This window comes from Mastacembelus armatus, chromosome 22, assembly GCF_900324485.2.
Source record: "Mastacembelus armatus chromosome 22, fMasArm1.2, whole genome shotgun sequence".
NCBI classification, from domain to species: domain Eukaryota; kingdom Metazoa; phylum Chordata; class Actinopteri; order Synbranchiformes; family Mastacembelidae; genus Mastacembelus; species Mastacembelus armatus.
The window spans coordinates 20141841-20162154 of NC_046654.1; the positions used below are offsets into that span (position 1 = coordinate 20141841).

At 41.6% G+C, this 20314-nt stretch overlaps 3 protein-coding genes across 3 annotated transcripts; 1 reads left to right on the forward strand and 2 right to left on the reverse strand.

The window, feature by feature from the left end:
- Nucleotides 1-758: 758 nt before the first annotated feature.
- On the reverse strand, nucleotides 759-4307 carry jkamp (jnk1/mapk8 associated membrane protein). Its single transcript, XM_026310003.1, has 7 exons — nucleotides 4150-4307; nucleotides 3443-3522; nucleotides 2953-3107; nucleotides 2538-2744; nucleotides 1906-2087; nucleotides 1668-1744; nucleotides 759-1312 (listed from the first exon to the last, which is right to left on the reverse strand). The coding sequence occupies exons 1-7, from the start codon at nucleotides 4151-4153 to the stop codon at nucleotides 1094-1096; spliced, it is 924 nt and encodes a 307-aa protein (XP_026165788.1). The 5' UTR covers nucleotides 4154-4307; the 3' UTR covers nucleotides 759-1093.
- A 2388-nt stretch (nucleotides 4308-6695) lies between these two features.
- On the reverse strand, nucleotides 6696-10144 carry LOC113128663 (uncharacterized). The gene is made up of 2 exons (XM_026304152.2): nucleotides 9717-10144; nucleotides 6696-9464 (listed from the first exon to the last, which is right to left on the reverse strand). Exon 2 carries the CDS (start codon nucleotides 8612-8614, stop codon nucleotides 7835-7837), a length of 780 nt encoding a protein of 259 aa, XP_026159937.1. The 5' UTR covers nucleotides 8615-9464; nucleotides 9717-10144; the 3' UTR covers nucleotides 6696-7834.
- A 1056-nt stretch (nucleotides 10145-11200) lies between these two features.
- gpr135 (G protein-coupled receptor 135) lies at nucleotides 11201-16180 on the forward strand. The gene is made up of 3 exons (XM_026301088.1): nucleotides 11201-11660; nucleotides 12505-12718; nucleotides 13645-16180. The coding sequence occupies exons 2-3, from the start codon at nucleotides 12606-12608 to the stop codon at nucleotides 14990-14992; spliced, it is 1461 nt and encodes a 486-aa protein (XP_026156873.1). The 5' UTR covers nucleotides 11201-11660; nucleotides 12505-12605; the 3' UTR covers nucleotides 14993-16180.
- Nucleotides 16181-20314: the final 4134 nt, after the last annotated feature.

Consider the following 20314-nt stretch of genomic DNA (forward strand, 5'->3'; position numbering starts at 1 on the left):
TATTTTTTAATCATTCACTGAACAGATTTTTCCACCAAAATGATTAGGAAAACTGTTACAGGATTCTTGAACAGGACTTTGTTCAGAGAAATGGATGTACAGCTCTGTGGCTGCACTGTAATGATAGTGGCTGGAGGTGGCTGAGGTGTCCTTTTAAATATGTACAGGTGAATTGCTTCACCACACTGGAACTCCTCATAGCATTAACTGTATTTACAAGATGAAAATGTACAAAAGTCACAAAGTATGTCAAATTAATATAAAATAGGCATAAAGGATCAGGATATTGAACTTCAGACTTGAATCTCCCAAAACAGGGATAATCTAGATAAGGTGATGGCAGTGCCAGCACATCCATCAATAATCAAGTATTAATCAGCACATGTTAAAAAAGTACTGTCTGATTAAATGAGCCGTTTAAAGACAATTTGGACTCTAGTAACTTGTCATTAAAATCTGCAATTATTTTATGGACTACAGGAGAATTTATTTAAAAGAAAACTAGATCAATCTAAATTGAATAAATACAATCAGTGACAACTATGCTACTGAGAGTGAGCAGTTCTCAGTTTGTTTTGTGCAGTGAAGAGATACTTTTCATGAAGTTATACTTCGATAGGAAAAGTATAATGTTAAACACTAACAAAATTCTATTTGGTCATCTCAACACTTGATTATAACTGATAGGTCAAGTGATCGAGAAACAACCTGTGAGACCACCTGTCGTGTTGAGGAATCATGAAAAGAGACTGAAAAAAAAAAAAAAAAAAGGACAAGTTATTATTTATGTCCACCTTAACTGTTAATGTACTTCCACATCATTTGACGTTGATCTTGATCATAAACTTGTTTCCCCACTGGCGATTAGCATGCCCAGCTAAGCTATAAACCTCATGATGCTGTAACTATAAAGCCACTGGCTGGTGGAGCAATTTTATTCACACTAAAGCCCAGAACCTGAATCTGCATTCAAACCCTGTATATTACTGAATAACACTGTTTTATTGGGTAATGGCACAGAACTAGAAGCTGAAACATTTGACTGGAGCCATTAGTAAAGGTTCATTGCTGTTGAATTCCTTATGAAAGCAGCTCAATGTCCATTTCCGCCCTCAGACAGGATGCGGCTGGGCTCGGTGAATTTAGCTGTGGCAATGTAGAACAGTGCAGGACCAGGCACAAGGGCCAGAAGTGGCAAGTCTTGCTCTAGCTTGTCCAGTCGGGAGATAGAGATGATGCCGTATGCATGGAGCAGCCAATGGCTGAACAGGACAACAAGACGCTTCTTCTTAGCAAACAGATGTTTAAAAGACTATGGGATTGGTGGGGGAGCACACACAGAGACAGGACAAGTTAAAATTAATAATACTGGGAGATCAGCTTCCAACAAAACATACTAAATGCTCCATGATTCTGAAATGCCTCTTAAACATGTCAGTGATAAATACTGTGATATCTTTCCTACAATAATATTAAGACAAAGACTACAACTTAAAACTGACAATTATTCCACAAAGTACAATCATTCCAAAGTCAAAAGAAAGAACCTGTCACAGACCTTTGTAAGAACCTTCTAGGGCATAATACCTTATTTAAAATCATAGCCGTTTTAATCTGCCATATTATTATCATTATTATTACTATGAAGATAGTGCCATGTATGTTACCTGTATCTCAGAGGCTGACATGTAAACAGCCAGTGTGACCAGAGACAGGACCAATATGATGTAAGGAAACGCATAGTCTGAAACACAAAAAATTGTCACTCACAGCCAAACAGGTCAAATAACACAATTAAGCATCATTTTAAACTAAAGCAATTATTAATTATGTCATTTGGTCATAACTCAAAAACTGATACCAGTTTGATGTGAACTCATTCTGCTGCCACTCATTAATACTCACACAACAGTCCTCCTCCCACAGCCTGCAGCACAGTGAGGATGGGGAAGAAGTACAGAGCAGCATAGATGCTTTTGAAGCGGTCAGATTTGCCCAGACCACAAGCTATCTTTTTGACGAGCAGAGGGCGCAGTAGCATCATGAGTACCAAGCAGAATGCATAATAGATTAATACAATGGTGTAGCTGAGGAAGGAAATAAACATAAAAGCAGTAATGAAAAATATACACCACAAATATCAGAAAGAGGAAATTAGTATGTTTGAAGTTGACAAATAATTTCTATGTATTTCTTTGTAAGAACACCATTATTATCAGAGAAAGTTAAATGACACATTATAAAAGATAAAAAATTATGTGATAACCTGCATTTTTTAAAGGAACTGAATGCCCTTGAAAGGTAATGTTAAACTGCAGAATGTTATGATGTATATACGTATTTCTGTAATAGTATTATTCAAAGTTCATTAGAATGTGCCAATAATAATGCAGAATGACTCCTCTGCAAGGCACTGACCTAACCATCTGAAGCAACCAGGTTCAATATCTCACAGGCATTTTGGAATTTGCACTGCCAGCATTACATTAGTTCCAGCGATTGTAGAATAAACTCTCCCTCCCATTATCAATACTTACAGTGGGTAGACAGCCTCCTGGGTGCAGTGTAATGTGTTGACATAATCTGGGCTGGGGTTGTACAACATGGTGTACCAGTCTGACAGCATCTGGACTCGACAGGAACGGATGCTAAGCATTCCAATTGGCTCTGTGACCAGCAGAGTTACCACAGCTGACAGACTGCACTCCAACATGGCAGTGATGTGCTGCAGCAGAGCGCTGGAACTGAATACATAAAAACACAAGCCGATATATCACAACCACAGAACTGATTTTCCTCAACGCAGATACCTCCTTCCAACACATTCATGTGAACTGACCACAAAGCAACCATATCAAACATAAAATAGAATTCAACTAAATAAAGGCTGAGTTTTATCATGCAGGCCAAAATGCCTATGTCATTCCAGCCTAATCTTACATATGACCACACCTCTTCTTTCCAGAGTACCACTCAACGAAGAACCAGTGCAGCATCACAGGTAACATAGCCATGAATCCCAGGTAGAGCCAGTCGTAGAGCTCAGGAGACTCAGTACAACGTTCACATACCTTCTGGAGGTTGGCTCGCTCTCCACGTGGACAAACCTGACAAGGCAGGCAGAGATAGCTGTGACAGCTATTAAAATGTACTGCAAAGTCAACAGCTACACATAAATTTCCCCCTTCTCCCCATTCCCTTAATTTCTTTCCCTAATCAAAAAATTAACAACTAACTCTTTACAAGGCTTGTCTATAGCGAACCACAGAACCCCACAGCTTTGTGAAGTAATCTGCTGCCGCACAAATTGTAAGTCTTGGATAACTAACCACAAAATTGAATCAAAATTACAACAATTCCATCTCTATTTGAGAGCATGTTCCAGCATGACCACAGATGGCCCACAGTCCCACTCAGACCAATCAGTCAGTTTAATACTCACACCACACTCCCCCTCCACTGATCCGTTGACCATCATCCTGCCACAATACAGGCCTGGACACGTTGAGCTCATGGCCACAGCTGCAAAGTCATAACGTTATGGGATTAACAGGTTACGACATTACAGCTGATGGTTTCTTGCAGGTTTTTTGGGGCTTTAAACATAAACAACCTAAGTTGGTCTAAATACTATTACCCATGATGAAGCCAAACTGAACACCGCCCTTAGTAGCAGTCGTATGTTCAGGTAGTTACGTTAACTATAACGTGAGGTGTGCGGTACTTTTCTAAATGTCCTGCGTTGTCGCTGTGTTTTTAAAAGATGGGCACCACATCACCCTTCACTACAGCGTCGGACACATAAGCACCACAATAAGGTTACTGGCATTTGAGCCAACAGGGATTATGGTTAATGTTACATTCATTTAAACACGCTTACGGTGGCGCTAGCGTTAACGCTAAGTGCTTTCTCAAAAACTGTTAGCTTGGTACAATTTTCTGTAACTGCAACACATTAACTCCACTTGTCGTTATTTAACTAAACTGCCACAAATACATTTCGTGACACTGTGTTTAATTGACTGGCTTATGAGTGCAGGGGCGTGTAGTAACGTCTGGGCAGCTAAATTTAGCATTAACTAGTTATCATGGTTGGCGCAACACAGCTTAACAAGCTAACTAAAGAAAATGCTGTCGATTTTAACTTACCCATTTTCTGCCAGTAGTAATTAACTTGAGCGTTTCTCCCTTTAGCTCTACTGTATTTTCAGTTGTACATAAACCAAACACGGACTAAAACAACGTAACACCATCTCACACTAGGATGCTGTTGCTACTTTCTTTTTCCGTTGGATTCTTCTTCTTGTATTGTTTAATGGCGATTTGCAAGCCAGCTACAGTGCATTACTGCCACCCACTGAATTGGAATATGAGCATTCTGTGACTTCAGGGAAACCTTATCTTTCAAAAAAAGTGTCCCTCATTCCTATTTCTATAATAAATCTAATAAATTTGTTTACTTTACGACAATTCCTTCCTAGTATAGTGTCTTTAGAAGAGAGCTACTAATTTTGATCTTATTTATACATGCAACCATTTCATCTCTTTATTTGTTATAAGCTTTACAACTTAATATATATGTTCTATTATTTCATCTTGAGCACATTTTCACAGAGTCCTGTTGGATGTTTGTCTATTCTATATAATGAACTGTTTAATCTAGTATGACCATTGACCAATATTCAATCTACTCGTTAGGCCCGAGCACCCACCGAAAGTGAAGGCGCAGGGACTATGATAATTGCTCAATGGGAAAGGGAAGGGTGGCTTCAGGCATCGTCTAGCGTTGACCCACACCCCACCATGACGTGGCAATGCGCAAGAGCTTTCAGGAAAATGTATATTTTGTGGTTTCCAGGTGGGTTATCCAAATTTGGTAATTAATTTCTATGGTTTTGTTTTGCCGGACCAGGCAAGTTGACATAGTTTTTGCCACCTTCCAGTTGTGATAAATCACACACGCATTGTCAGATTTGAATCTGACCAATTGGTGAATTGTAGTCCCCAGTGGCCTGAGCCCACCTGATTCAACAAAATCACAATAGGCGGAATAGCGCCCCCTGTATAAAGTTTTGAAAATGTGCATAAATACTTTGAAATTTGAATGGAGACCCAAACATTTAGTTTGTCACAGGTCAACCAAACTTGGCACAAAACCCTTTTGGGCATCCCGATCAAAAAAGCCAGTCAGACCCATGCTCTATTTCCCACGCTATTGTCGTGGTGATGACTGTGAGCCACCATTGTTTTTGAATGGCAGTTTTACACATAAACATTCACTTGCTGATGAAATTTGTGCAGCTGCTGTGTTGTCAAATTTAATCACTTTATACTCCACGCGAGCCTGAATCAAACAAAGTCACAATAGGCGCAATAGCACCCCCTCTGTAATTACTTAAATTTGCGTGGAGAGCCAAACATTGAGTTTGTCACAGGTCTACCAAATTTGGCACAAAAATCCTTTAAGGCACCCTGATCAAAAAAGCCAATTGGACCCATGCTCTATTTTCCATGCTGTTGCCGTGACGATGACTGAGATTCACAATGCTATTTCATTGACAGATGCATACTGGAAGATTAAATTGCTGCAGAAATGCCCGCTGCTGCTGCTGCCGTCTTGCATTTTTGTTTGTCTGTATCACTGTGGCCTCAGAAATGTGCCCTCTGTGGCGTTTACAAAATCCGACATCTCAGCTTTCCGGGTCCAATTTCTGCTCTCATTTAAAGGGCTCCCAGTGAGGTGACTGGAAACACGGTTTGACCTTGGTATTGAATAAATCTTGTCGTTTTATGACAGACAATACTCTTTTTCACTGTGATGGTGTGAAAAATGTGTCTTTTGGTTCCAAAATGTGGCCTCTGGAGTGACTTACAAAATCCCCCACATCAGCTTTGGTAGTTGGGTCAAATGAAAATTTAGGACAATAAATGTGTAGGTTTGCTGGTCTGCATGTGTCCACTGGTGTGTGCAATGGTGTGTGTGGCTGAATGTTTGTTAATGTCTTAATATGTGTCTGTGTGTTTTTGTGTCTCAGTACATCTGGAAATGTGCGTCTGTGGTTACTACAGCCATGGTGATATAAAGCGTGTCACTGTCTGTCTCTTAAACGCACATTAACCTGAAAAAATTCCCCACATCAGCTTCCCGGCTCCGAATCCTGCTGTTGTTTTGAAGGTCTCCCAGTGAAGCGGCCGGCAACGCGGTTCGACTTCGGTGGAGGTTCGCTGAAGGGCCAGTTCGCTTCTGGCGAGGGCCGTTCATCGCTGCTTGCGACTATATTTAGTCTTTTGACTTCTTTTTGAATTCTTTATGAATGTTGTCTCATCCTCATCGCACCTGCCAAATTCCTTGAATACTTTTTTTTATGATACTTCACTTCATCTGTACTTATAATAGTGTCCCCTATCTTTAAAGCTAAAGTTAGGGGAAGCTAAAGAAGCTAAAGCTTGCTTAGCAGCTGCATCTGCTTCCTCATTGCCATCAATGCCTTGGTGTGACAGGATCCATAGAAATTTGACCTTGATTCCTTTCTTTCCCAGTTTCTTTAAAGCATTCATTTAATATTGACTTGTGTACTGTTCTGTCTGTGTGTGAGCTCATCAGTGCGTGAACACAGAGTAAACAGCAAGCCAAACTCGTTTTCACGAGCCAGGAATGCGAGCGCCTTGCTCCTTTATTTTCTTCAGTTGACAGGTGAAAAGCGAGTAAAACTGTAAAAAACAGAATACAAAGAAACCATGAGCCTCACTCGTAAACCCAAAAATCCAATAGCTTAACCAGCAAGCTAACTGAGAATCAAAACTACTTTAGCTAAATTCCCATCCCGGACGTTGATTAGCATAGCAATGTGGCTGCTAACGTTTATTTGCGAGTGAACAAGCGAACTAGGTCCATAGAGATTAAATCTAAAGCATGCATACATCATGAATAAAGTCACGAGCAAACAACTCATGCACTTACAGACATTGCTGCCATAGGCGTGAGGAAACATAAAACTCAGGAGCAAATTGACTCGTGCAACTAGAGATGTGCTTCTACCATGTTACAGCTACTTGTGGATGGCTCATGGGATTGCCACAATAAAAACGTTCCCACATGTCGAAACAAAGGTTCCATTTCCCTTTACAAAATATCTCCGTGTGTATTCTCCTACATTACACTGAATATTCTTTAATATTATTTAATTTTATAGAAAACAATTCCTGAACATATTTCTTTTAAATTAACTTAAACCTGAGGACAGAACACTCCCTGCCTGGCATGACTAATGCCACTAAACTCAACTTTTCTTTATTCAACATGCCCTTTCAGTCTTTTCCAAGGAGAAGGATAACGTCCGAGATGGGCCGCAGGTAAGTCTTTGAAGTGCCCTGAGATGCTGTCTGCACCTCAACCTTGCGGACTCTTCCATCGCTGCTCGCAGAAGTTGATGTGACCAAAGCCATTGGCCACTCGTTCCTCGGTGCTTGACTATGTTTTAGCAGCACAACGTCTCCAGGTTGTAGGTTACGTTGAGTTCTGTGCCACTTGCGTCTTGAGTGGAGAGTGCTCTTGATGGCGCACTCCGGTCGTCCTTGAGGGAAGACACGCGTCAGGCATACCTTTGAGCAGGACCGTGCGAGATCACCTGGGCCGCAGACCTTGGTGCACTGTGATCTCACTTCCGTGGGAGAACTGGCTGGCTGTACTTCTGCATCTGGTTGAGTAGACGATGGAGACGGTGGCTGAGGGGTGTCAAGATGCATGGCTGAGCAGTGTCTTTCTCACCGCATTTCAGTGTCCTTCTGACAATCCTTGGCTAGGTGGTTTGGGGCACAGCATTTAAAGCAGCGTTTATGTTCTTTTAGAATGTCTTTTCGTTCCTGCAGTGTTTTCGTTTTGAATGCTCGACATTTCTCTAACGGATGCGTTTTCTTGTGCACAGGGCAATATCGAGCTGGATAACTGTCTTTCTTTCTTTTCAGAGCCTGCGGTGCTTGTGGTGCCTGCGTCAACAGTAGCAGACTGTTTTGTGCACAGATATAGCAGTCTTGAATCCACTTTGCTTGAATGTAGTTTTCTCCCCTTTGCTGTATGACTGGCCGTTGCTTGACGAGGCAAAACTTGGGTCGTTGTGAGCCACTTCTCCTGCAGTCTGGGAGGCAACTTCTCTACTATGGGCTTTATCCCACGAGGAGTGTCGAGGTAGGCCAGGCCGGGGAGGTATCCATCATCCTTTGCTGCCAGCAGCTCCATAAGAAGATCACCGAGCTCTCTCAGTTTTGCATTGTCTTTAGGAGATAGACGGGGAAAGCTATCCAGTCTTTTGAACAGGGCATCCTCCACCATCTCTGGTGTGCCGTAGCATTCCTGCAGTCTCTGCCAGGACAGATGGAGGGCAGCTCTGGGGTTAGTGACATGAACAGCGCGAATCCTTTTCACATGCTCAGATGACTCTTTACCCAGCCACTTCACAAGTAGGTCTAACTCTTCGCTGTAGGTGAGCCCCAAGCCCTGTGTTGCATTGAAGAAGGATGACTGCCATGCTCTGAAGTTCTCTGGTGAATCGTCAAACTTCGAGAGGCCAGTGGTCACTAATTCTCTGCGTGCTAGGAACTTGGCGAAGTCTATCATCGGCGGAGAGTCGGGGTGAAGAGGAGGAGGCTGATCATGTTGTACGTGTGAACTATGTGACAGTTTTACGGTGTTTGTTTGCTAAGCTGCACGTGCAGGCTCGTGTGCTGAGGGTCCAAAGACTCCGAGTGGGGGCTTTTCCTCTACTGCTCCAGGTGTCGACTGACGTGGAGGACTGTTCACAGTGTGCTGCATTTCGTTGTAAGGGGATAGGGCGGAAGACTGTACAGAGATCTGTGATTGGCATCGCACTGTGCTCTGTGCGCTGTAGAGTCACTCGAGGTGGAACTGCACTTCTTAAACTTTGTACATCTTCGTTCCCCATAGTTGCAGCTGCTTCTAAGACTTCAGCTTCGACCCTGCCTCGGCTTCCCTTTCATACGCCAATGTCTCCAAATCTGCTTCTAATGCAGCCTTTTGTAGATCTAGCCTGGCTCTCTCCTTTTTCATTTCTAACTGTCGCTTAGCATAAGCTGCCTTGGCGAGCGCTGCTTCAGCTGAGGCTCTAGCTTTGGCGGCAGCCTCCATGACAGATGATCTAGAAGACGACGAGCGTTTTGAGCTAGCTCTCGTGTGCGCCGAAGACCTTGGAGAAGATGGACGTGGTGGGCTTGCTTCAGACTTCGTTTCATCTCTGACACTAGTTTTGGACTCTGATACCATGCTGGAGTTTTGTGTTTGCGTTGCACCCACTGCTGGTTGTCTTTTTACTGTACTGTTCTGTCTGTGTGTGAGCTCATCAGTGCGTGAACACAGAGTAAACAGCAAGCCAAACTCGTTTTCACGAGCCAGGAACGCAAGCGCCTTGCTCCTTTATTTTCTTCAGTTGACAGGTGAAAAGCGAGTAAAACTGTAAAAAACAGACATACAAAGAAACCATGAGCCTGACTCGTAAGCCCAGAAAATCCAATAGCTTAACCAGCAAGCTAACTGAGAATCAAAACTACTTTAGCTAAATTCCCATCCCGGACGTTGATTAGCATAGCAACGTGGCTGCTAACGTTTATTTGCGAGTGAACAAGCGAACTAGGTCCATAGAGATTAAATCTAAAGCATGCATACATCATGAATAAAGTCACGAGCAAACACCTCATGCACTTACAGATATTGCTGCCATAGGCGTGAGGAAACATAAAACTCAGGAGCGAATTGACTCGTGCAACTAGAGATGTGCTTCTACCATGTTACAGCTACGTGTGGATGGCTCATGGGATTGCCACAATAAAAACGTTCCCACATGTCGAAACAAAGGTTCCATTTCCCTTTACAAAATATCTCCGTGTGTATTCTCCTACATTGGAACAGGGAACAATACACAACACATTCACCATGAATCAAAAACAACATCGAACAGTTCTTTTAAATACAGCCATGGATGGGGAATGTCTTGCTTTTCCGAATCTGCTGCATCAACATTGGGCTCGGCAATACTCCCTGGACCCCTTTCTTCCTCCATGAATACGTTTCAGGAAGTTTAGAGTCACCAATCAACCTAACCCGCATGTGTTCGAACTGTGGGAAGAAACCAGAGAAAACCTTCACAGAAATGGGGACAATGTGCAAACTCCTCACAGGAAGACTCCTGGTTGAACAGGTTTCAAACCCAGAACACTCCTTTTATGAGGCAACAAAGTTAACCACTGCATCACCATGCAACTCACGTCTGTTCATAATACAATATTGCTAAAGTGACTGTATACAAGTAATTAAGAGGGAGGAGAATGTGGTGGCTCTTAAAGTAAGTTTTTCATCCAGTGCACGTCTACAAGACTTCCTGCTGTGCAAAAACTCTGCACATGTCCAAAATTCTAGGTAAAAATTTCATCACTTTTTAAGAGATCACCCAGACCCCTTGACAATGTAGTAAAGCTTATCTGTCTTATGAAGATTGTTATCGAGTCATGGAGAGGAAGATGAAACAGTGTCTCTTTAACTGCGCATTGCCGCTGAATCAAGGCGCAGCGTATAAAACAGCTGAGAGAACGCCAGACAGGCGCTTGGTCACACCGCTCCGAAGTGCTGCAATGCTCGGCAGATTGATGTGTCATATATCTCATAGCGCATATGAGAACAAACATCAGAGGATGCTCATTCTGTTGCAATTCAAAACTATAGCCACGTCTCATTTCGGCTGTGCAATGAGACGCGGCTTATATCACTACATGGGTTTCTCTCGCCTCTCTAAAAATTAGTTACATTTTGTTCATAGCCTCCCTGACTTCGGGATTCCCCCTACAGGCCTGGCGCACTTCCGTTGCAGCGTTTCTATTTTGCATGTGTTTTGACTGTTGTAGGGCGTTTGCCTTTGTCGGCCACCGTAGTAAAATGATAGGACACGCTTTGCAGTAAATGCTCATCGTCTTCAGTCCATTTACATCACTATCAGCTGTTTAAAGTGACTTTTCCAGCAGGAATCAACAAACTGGTCAAACCTTATTTGTAGGTTGGGATAGCAGATGAGAATTATGTGTTTTGCAAACATCTTATAACGTAATTTTACACATACTGTAGATGAAATATCTATCACCAGTCACCATGGTAACTGTATTAAACGTCACACATGAAACTGAGCTCGTTCGTATGGAAGGCGTGGTTTCGGAGATGGAGAGAGAACAAGGAACTGTGTGCAGCTAGGGAGACAGAGAGACGGGGGGCGGAGATGCTCGTGCAGAATCTCGTTCACAGCTGGGATTTGTAAAACAGTTTTCGTGTTCTCTACCAGTTGATATTAATGGACATATAAAGACGCAGACGCATTTTCTGACCAGCAGTGTGGACGTCACTGTCTCCTGACGAGGTTTTCTCTTCCAGAGGGGCTGAACACAGCTAAGGAAAAAGAAATGGTCAGACTTTATTCTCTCCATGCATCTCCATGTCTCCTGACATTAGTGGTGTGGTTTTGTGAATACCGTGGCTTTCCTGGGTATATACAGCCTGCTGTACGAACGTACCATCAGGAAAACAAGCACTCAAAGGCAGACACAGCTGGTCTGTGGAGAGGGTTCTCTGGACAAAGCCTTCTGTAACAAAATGTACTAAGTTCGAGGTAAAGTTTTTATAGGATAAGGTTTTTGAGCCCTTGGTGAAGTAACATTAGGATATAAGACGACAGGAATTTCTAACTAACGTTAGCTTAAATGTCCATAGAAAAATCCGTTTTCAGTTTGATGTATGCTTTTCATTCATGTAATGTAGAAGGCGTATCATTTGAAATCATCGCAGCTACAGTATTACTCTACCAGAGTACGCGTACAAAGTGACAGCTATAATATAGTTGTACTTTGATATATCACAGACTATGGCACGTTACAATAAATGCAATTTGATGTAGTCTAATAAACACAAAATGTAGCACAGATTTTGGTCAACTACCCAATAAAAACAGTCGTGTGTATGGACATACTAATTCTACTACTACTGCTTCTTCTTCTTCTGCTACTACTATTAATAATAGTAATAAAATGAAGAACAAGACGAAAGAAAGAAAATAAAGGAAGGAAGAATTTTATTCTGACGTTGGAGAGTTACTAAATTTGAACGTGCATTTTTAAGATAGGTACTTATGGTTAAATCATGACATGCAAAATGCCTAGCCAGAAGCTGTTACAAAACTGAAAGATAGGTGACATTATATGTAATTATTCACGTAGCTCATTGTTGACCATTTTCAAAAGGGGTGTAAAATACTGATCTGATATCCATTATTTATTTAGAAAACTTAAACAACTTTGTAATACTTTGCTGTTATTAACATACAAAACCTAAATATTGCATTGTCAGTTAACTCAAACAATCTATAAAGTCAATGATACCTTGTGAACATAGAGTTGACTTCCTCTTGTCTTTTCCTTTCTTGTATTTGTAAGTAATGAAAATACTGTTATCAACAGTTATGTTTGAATCCAGGTAAACAACAGTGACTAAATCTTCTCTGAATGGATGCATGCCAGACAAAGGATAAGTTTTGTTTTGTTGTTTCTGTGGTTCTTTGATGGATTCGCCTGTGAGCACTGCCCTGCAGGGCACCAGCAGCAACTACACTGCTGACAATTCTGGGCCAAGCTTCACCAACCACCTGGGCACTGCCTCACCAGTGGTTCCGAGGTAATCCACTTTGTATTGCCATGTTTCCATCTTTCCTTTTTTGTTTTCAATAAGAGCTGCACTCTTCTATCTGACACCTATTCTAGCCATACACTTTTTGCTGAGCCCTCAAAATATAGACTACCTCATGTCATTAGATCAGTGTGGAAAATCTAAAGTAATTTCAGATGCACTTCAGAGTTATTAGTTTAAGTGGTGTAATAATGAAGCTTTTATTCCTGCTATATGATGGCACAGTAGCCTCCATGTTCGGTCTTTTAAGCTGAAACAGTGGGTTTGCAGTACTCAAATTCTGAACCTTATTCCTGTTAAGATCAATGTTATTCATTATTACTAAGAATATATAAACATTTTATTTATATTAAGAATATATTACAACCTATAGTATTCAATGTCTTTTGAACTCAGGCAATATAAAACCAACCATTTTTGATTTACAAGCAATTCAGGCTTGAGACTGGATTTTTACCTAGTGATGTGCAAAAGAATAAAATTCTGATTAAGGATTGTAAAAGTGGAAGCATGGGTTTGTTACTAGCGCGATATAACTGCTCTTTGTTCTACAGTGAGTGGTAAATTACAAAGAATTTTGATTATGATATTTTTGGATGACCTTAACCTAATTCATGTAAATTTGTGAAGGACACCATTTTTGACCTGATATGACCTCCTATGTAAGAATCTGTTTTACACATATGACTCACAGGCCACATCTCTGATTTGTTTGGTGGAGAAACAGCTAACAAATCTGAGCTTTGTGGGCAGCACTATGAATCAGAATGTTATCTCCTTGCATACATATCCACAGCAAGTAGTGATTAAAAAATGGTGAGAAGTGTTGATGAGAGGGATGCAGCCATACACATTGCTTAAGTTCACTTACAAATATACCAATTCTAATCATTCCTTTTTCCATTTTTCTTCAGGGTTGTTTCCATAGTCACCAGCATAGTGACCACAACCACAGAGACTGCAGTGCGAACCATAGGAAACCTGTCATCATTCAGAGACCAAAGAGGGAGTGAACTTAATCAGAACCATCAGACATCAACCCCATCGGTGCTCAGCACTGCTGAGAGTAACTCTGTTCTGCAGGGCATTACTGTGGCAGCACAGGCCCTAGTGCTCCTCTCCATCTTCTTCCTCTCCAGCCTTGGTAACTCAGCAGTTGTTATTGTCATTATTAAACACAGACAGCTTCGAACAGTGACCAATGCTTTCATCATGTCGCTGTCACTGTCGGACTTTCTCACAGCTGTTCTGTGTCTACCATTCTCCTTTGTCATGCTCTTCAGTAAGGATGGTATCTGGATATTTGGGGATAATTTCTGTGTGGCCAATGGCTTTTTCAATACTTGCTTTGGTATAATCTCCACCTTGACTATGACTTTAATCTCATTCGACAGGTACTATGCCATAGTGAGACAGCCACAGGCTAAAATAGGGCGCCAGAAAGCAACTCATTTGTTGATAGCTGTATGGATAACTGCAGTCATTTTCTCTTTGCCTTGGTATCTGTTAGTCCGAACACCTACAGAAATCCATAAAAGAGGGTTTTACCACTGCATGTATGTTTTCCACTCTGGGACCTCGCGTATGGGGACAGCTTATAGCATCTGCCTTATTGTTGTATGTTATTTATTGCCCTTTTCCCTCATGTGTTTTTGTCATTACAACATCTGTAAGACAGTGCGGCTCTCTGAAATCCGGGTCAGGCCAGTGACCACATATGCATACTTGCTAAGATTTTACAGTGAAATGCGAACAGCCACCACAGTTCTGATTATGATTGTTTTCATCATTTTTTGTTGGGGACCATATTGTTTAATGGGATTGATCACAGCAATGGGAGACTACACATTCAACCCTGCAATGGACACAGTGGCCATCTGGCTAGCCTGGGCAAATGGCGCCATCAACCCTCTAATTTATGCCCTGAGGAACCCCAATATATCTATGTTACTGGGGCGAAGCAGAGAAGAGGGATATCGGACCAGAAATATTGCTGCATACCTCTCAAGCCAAACCCAGAACCAAGAGATTCGACTTAACCAAGCAGAGAGGATAAGAGACCGCTATGTAAGTCGGGTACGGGTGAATAACTGTCGATTGTCAAGTTCAAGTCCTGGAAAACCAGGAGGGGGAGGAGAGGTGGCAATGTGGGCCTGTAAAAACCCTGCTGTGTTCTTCTGCAGGGACACCCAGCGTGACACTGCAACAGTACCCAACAATGTCAGCGCACCAAAGATGAAGACAGCTGACACCAGCCTATGACATTCTGGGCAAATTTTTAATCCTCTACTGATTGCTGTCACCAGCTTGTGGCAGTTTTGAAAATAACTGATTGTAAAAATATTTATGATCCAAACTGCCATAAAATTTTTCAAAGTAGTTCATTTAGTACTAATAATCTGCAAACTGCAGTGATAAAAACCCAATTCAAGAACTTGCTGTACAATATCTAATGAGACTTAAATTTCTTCCTAATTTTAAGAGGACAGCATGAAGTCCGCTGAAGTATCCATATAACCACCAGCATGGATCAATCAATGGTGCAAATAGTTCAAAGTTCATTTAACATGATTTGTAGGGATGAATTACAAATTATTTGCACTTTCTTTTGATGCTTCACCACTAACCAGATGTACCAATTGTGGTAAAATCACTAATGATGAAGTTCTCATTTTTTCTGGTGAGAACTAGACATGGTGGATGGTACATGTTGTATTAACTGTCTGAAACCATGGTCTGCATCACATCTATATGACCGACAGTCAGTGTTGTATTTCTTTTAATCATGGGACAAGCTTCTTTCTCTAACCCTCACCCAGCAGTTATAGTTGCGCAAATGTATCCAACCAATAACCTAAGAGGAAATTTATGGGATATCAGAAAATGCACATGAATAGTTTGGGGAAAAGTCATAAGCCTATTTAATGGTTCAGTATGAAGATTTGTTACATTTTCATGCATGATAGCTTCTTGTGGCATTCTTTTATTTACTAGGGACAAGATTACCTTATATTACATTTATCATTGTGTAAAAGTATCATATTGAATATGTCTCAACAAGTTTTTGTTACATTTTCACAAATGCAGTGAAAGATTTAACATTGTTAGCCAGATGTGATGTCTTTGCTTTGTTGGTACATCAGGGAAAATTGCTTTATAATGAAATGGCATATTGCCAGACCAATTCAGATAGCAACATGTACCATAAACATGTGGTACATGTTGGCATCTGACATATGAGCAAAAAGTGAAAACTCAGCAGTCATTGTTGTCATTTTTAAACACAGACAGCGTTTTCTTGAATTAGGGTTCTTAAATTAATTGCTGGCAATATCTAAATCTGTTTCCTAAACAGTTTGCATGTTCTCCCTGTGCTTGTGTGGGTTTACTCCAGGCACTCTGGTTTCCTTCCACAGTCCAAAAAAACATGCATGTCAGGGTGATTGGTGACTCTAAATTGTCCATAGGAGTGAGTGTGAGTGTGTGAGGTTGTTTGTCTCTATGTGGCCCTGTGATGGACTGGTGACCTGTCCAGGGTGTACCCCTGCCTTTCACCCAAAGAGAGCTGGGATAGGCTCCAGCAGATCCCCGTGATCCTGGTTAAGGAATAAGCGGGTATAGAAAATGGATGGATGGATGGATGGTTTCCTAAACAACCCAGTGTCCACTTGAATAAACCATTTTTGTTTACTTAAGTTCAAAGATTCACTGATCAGCATCACTTTTTGCTCACTAAGAAAGGAATATTTTAGCAAACAGCATGATGTTACAGAACTGATTTTAATGGACAAAAATGTGGTCTTGGATTAAAAATAAGTTCTGTTACTTGTTGATTCAAACGTATTGTTTTTATTTTCATTTAAATAGCTCTACAGAAGATTTGTTAATTATAAAGGCTAATGCTAAGTGGCATTTTATCTGTAACAGAGCTATCCCATCATAATCCCATTGATTTTGAAAAATTTGTTTTGTTTTTTTAAAGCATTTTAACTAAAGAATCACATACAGTTGACATGGAACATTTACAGTAAATGCTACCGTTTTGGTTGGTGATTATGATTCAGATTAGGATGCCCAGGAGATTGAGACAGACAGTCCAAGTAGCATGAGTGATGTTATCGACTTGACAAATGAGTCTCCTTTTTGTCTTCTTGCCTAAAAGTGCAAACTAAACCTAGTGTTTGCGTTAGCAAATGTTATCCTATTGGCTATGCTATTTGCATTAGAATTCAATGATTGAAGCTACATTCACATTTGCCTGCACAGCTGATGACCATCAATGATTTTGTTGTAATCAAGCTGGGGAATGTGCTGCGATGCATCATGCACTGAAGTCTAATGACTATCTGTGCACTTTTACTTGTCACTGCATTTGTGCTTGTGAAGGTGTGCAGTTATTATGGTGCTTTCAATTTTCTTGCTGTTTTTTAACAGCACTTCTCTATGGTGTTTTCATCTTTATGACAACACCATAGACAAAAACAGTGGCAACAGTTATGATCTCTCTGATTCATGGTAGATATATGCATATTGGACCCATGACACTAGCTCGCATTATTTAGTTAGTTCTTTATCCAGTCACACACAAGACAATCAACACAATAATAAAAGAGACAGTCCTCAGTCCATAGTGACTGAAAAGGCTCAGGCAGAAGAAAAAGCTTGTTAATGGCCGCCTAATCTAACAAGTTTCAACACTACACTTCACAAAGCATCCATCCATCCATCCATCTTCTTCCACTTATCCAAGGCCGGGTCACAGGAGCAGTAGCATAAGCAGGGATGCCCAGACTTCCTTCTCCCTGGACACTTCCTCCAGCTCATCTGGGAGGACACCGAGGCATTACCAGGCGAGCCGAGTGACATAGTCCCTCCAGCATGTCCTGGGTCTTCCCCAGGGTCTCCTTCCTCCTTCACAAAGCAGAAAAATAGTAATGAAAACATTAAACATTTTCACTTACATATATAACACTCAAAAATAGAGGTATACAATGCTCTTTTGATTAAAAATGAACTATATGTTTTTAACTCCAATTTAGCACTATTCCATAATTTAACCCCAGCAACAGAAATACATCTCCTTTTATGAGGAAAACGTTAGAACACAGAGTAGAAGAGGTGACTGGTGTGAAAAAGGAAGTAGCAAAGATCAGTAAGGATGAAGTGAGGAAGGCGTTGAAGAGGATGAAGAGTGGAAAGGCAGTTGGTCCTGATGACATACCTGTGGAGGTATGGAAGTGTTTAGGAGAGGTGGCAGTAGAGTTTTTGACTGGGCATCTTGGAGAGTGAGAGGATGCCTGAGGAATGGGGGAGAAGTGTACTGGTGCCCTTGTTTAAGAACAAGGGAGACGTGCAGAGTTGTGGAAACTACAGAGGAATAAAGCTGATGAGTCACAGAATGAAGTTATGGGAAAGAGTAGTAGAGGCTAGGCTGAGGTCAGAAGTGAGCATTTGTGAGCAGCAGTATGGTTTCATGCCAAGAAAGAGTACCACAGATGCAATATTTGCTTTGAGAATGCTGATGGAGAAGTACAGAGAAGACCAGAAGGAGGATCGGCTTTGACCCCTTTTTGTTTGCTGCGGTGATGGACAGGCTGACAGATGAAGTTAGACAAGAATCTCCGTGGACCATGATGTTTGCAGATGACATTGTCATCTGTAGTGAGAGCAGAGAGCAGGTGGAGGAAAATCTAGAGAAGTGGAGGTTTGCTCTCTGTGAGACCAGCAATGTTGTATGGTTTAGAGACAGTGGCACGGAGAAAAAGACAGGAGGCAGAGCTGGAGGTAGCAGAGCTCAAGATGTTGAGGTTCTCTTTGGGAGTGACAAGGATGGATAGGATCAGGAATGAGTTCATCAGAGGGACAGGTCATGTTAGATGTTTCGGAGAAAAAGCCAGGGAAACCAGATTGAGATGGTTTGGACATGTTCAGAAGAGGGACAATGAATATATTGGTAAAGGATGCTGAGGTTAGAGCTGCCAGGAAGGAGGCCTAGAGGAAGACCAAAGAGGAGGTTCTTGGATGTAGTAAAGGAGGACATGAGGATAGTTGGTGTGGGTGAGGAGGATACAGAGGATAGGGTTAAATGGAGGCAGATGATTCACTGTGGCGACCCCTGAAGGGAGCAGCCAAAAGGAAAAGAAGAACTGAAATACATCTCCTTTAGATGGCCTTTTTAGCTTTTTGTAAAATGAATTAAATAGAACTTCTGGACACAATCTGGAAGTGATTTTGTTTTTGCTTTAAACATTATTAACATTATTTTGTAATAAATCAAATCTCTAAACTTCATGACTCTTGAATTGAGAAATACCTGATGAGTATGATCATAATATCCAGCCTTATTTATAATACGTATAGAATCAGAATCAGAATAAGCTTTATTGCCAGGTATGTTTACACATACGAGGAATTTGTTTTTGTGACAGAGGCTTCCAGTTCAAAGAGGGAGTGGGCTGGATGTGAGAGGTCCAGAGTGATTTTCTTAGCCCTTTTGCTCACTCTGGATAAGTACAGTTCTTGGAGAGTAGGGAGGGTTGTGCCTGTCATTTGCTCAACAATCCGGACTATCTGATGTAGTCTTCTTAGGTCAGATTTGGTAGCTGAGCTGAACCAGAAGTGCAGGGGATGGCAGAGTATAACTGAGGTGATGGCAGAGTAGAACTGTTTCAGCAGCTCCTGTGACAGGTTGAACTTCCTCATTTGGCGAAGGAAGTACAATCTCTGCTGGGCCTCTTTAACAATCGAGTCAATGTGAGTGTCCCACTTTAGGTCCTGGGAGATTGTGGTGCCCAGGAACCTGAATGTCTCCACTGCTATTACAGTGCTGTTCATGATGGTGAGTAGGGGGAGAGTGCTGATTATACAGGTGCTGGATGTGAATTTTCCCAGCCACACTAGCTGCTGCTGCCTGTCTGTCAGAAAGCTGTTTAGCCACTGACAGATGGAAGTGGGCATGGGGAGCTGAGTTAATTTGGGCAGGAGGAGGTTTGGGATGATAGTGTTAAAGGCCAAGCTGAAGTCAACAAACAGAATCTTTGCGTAAGTCCCTTATCTGTCTAGATGTTGCAGAGCGTAATGCAGTCTCATATTGACTGCATCATCCACAGACCTGTTTGCTCTGTAGGCAAACTGATGAAGATCCAGCAAGGGTCCAGTAATGTCCTTCTGGTGTCATGATCCGTATTTTCAGTTTCCTGTTTTGGACTTTTATTTTGAAGGATCATGACAGACCTAGTTTTGTTCTGTTCTGTTCCTCTTTACTTTGACCTGATTATTGTTATTGTGTTCACCTGTGTCTTGTTTGGCCCCTGCTTTATATACCTTTGTTCAGCCATACTCACTGTCAAGTCGTCAGACTAGAACTCATTTGAACTGCCCAGTACTACCCCGCCCTGCCAAGAACTGCCGTTGTTAAGTTAAGTAGTCTTTTCCCTTGTCTTGTGTTCATGTTTCCCTGTGTCTGAGTGGATGTGTTTGTCCTTGTAGTATGTTACCTTGTGGTCTGGTGAGTCTCCTAATGTGTGTGTGACCCAGACCTTCCTGCTTTGTCCCCATGTTCATGTTTTCCTGTGGTCTGGTGTG

Bases quoted from the DNA above. Each gene is read 5' to 3' on its own strand.
- LOC113128663 (XM_026304152.2), bottom strand. From the start codon at position 8,614: ATGATAGACTTCGCCAAGTTCCTAGCACGCAGAGAATTAGTGACCACT.
- gpr135 (XM_026301088.1), top strand. From the start codon at position 12,606: ATGGATTCGCCTGTGAGCACTGCCCTGCAGGGCACCAGCAGCAACTAC. The intron at 12,719-13,644 runs GTAATCCACTTT...ATTTTTCTTCAG, and splicing joins GCCTCACCAGTGGTTCCGAG to GGTTGTTTCCATAGTCACCA.
- jkamp (XM_026310003.1), bottom strand. The intron at 2,745-2,952 runs GTGTGGTCATAT...TTATGTATTCAG, and splicing joins TGGTACTCTGGAAAGAAGAG to TTCCAGCGCTCTGCTGCAGC. The intron at 1,745-1,905 runs GTGAGTATTAAT...TTTGTGTTTCAG, and splicing joins TGTGGGAGGAGGACTGTTGT to ACTATGCGTTTCCTTACATC.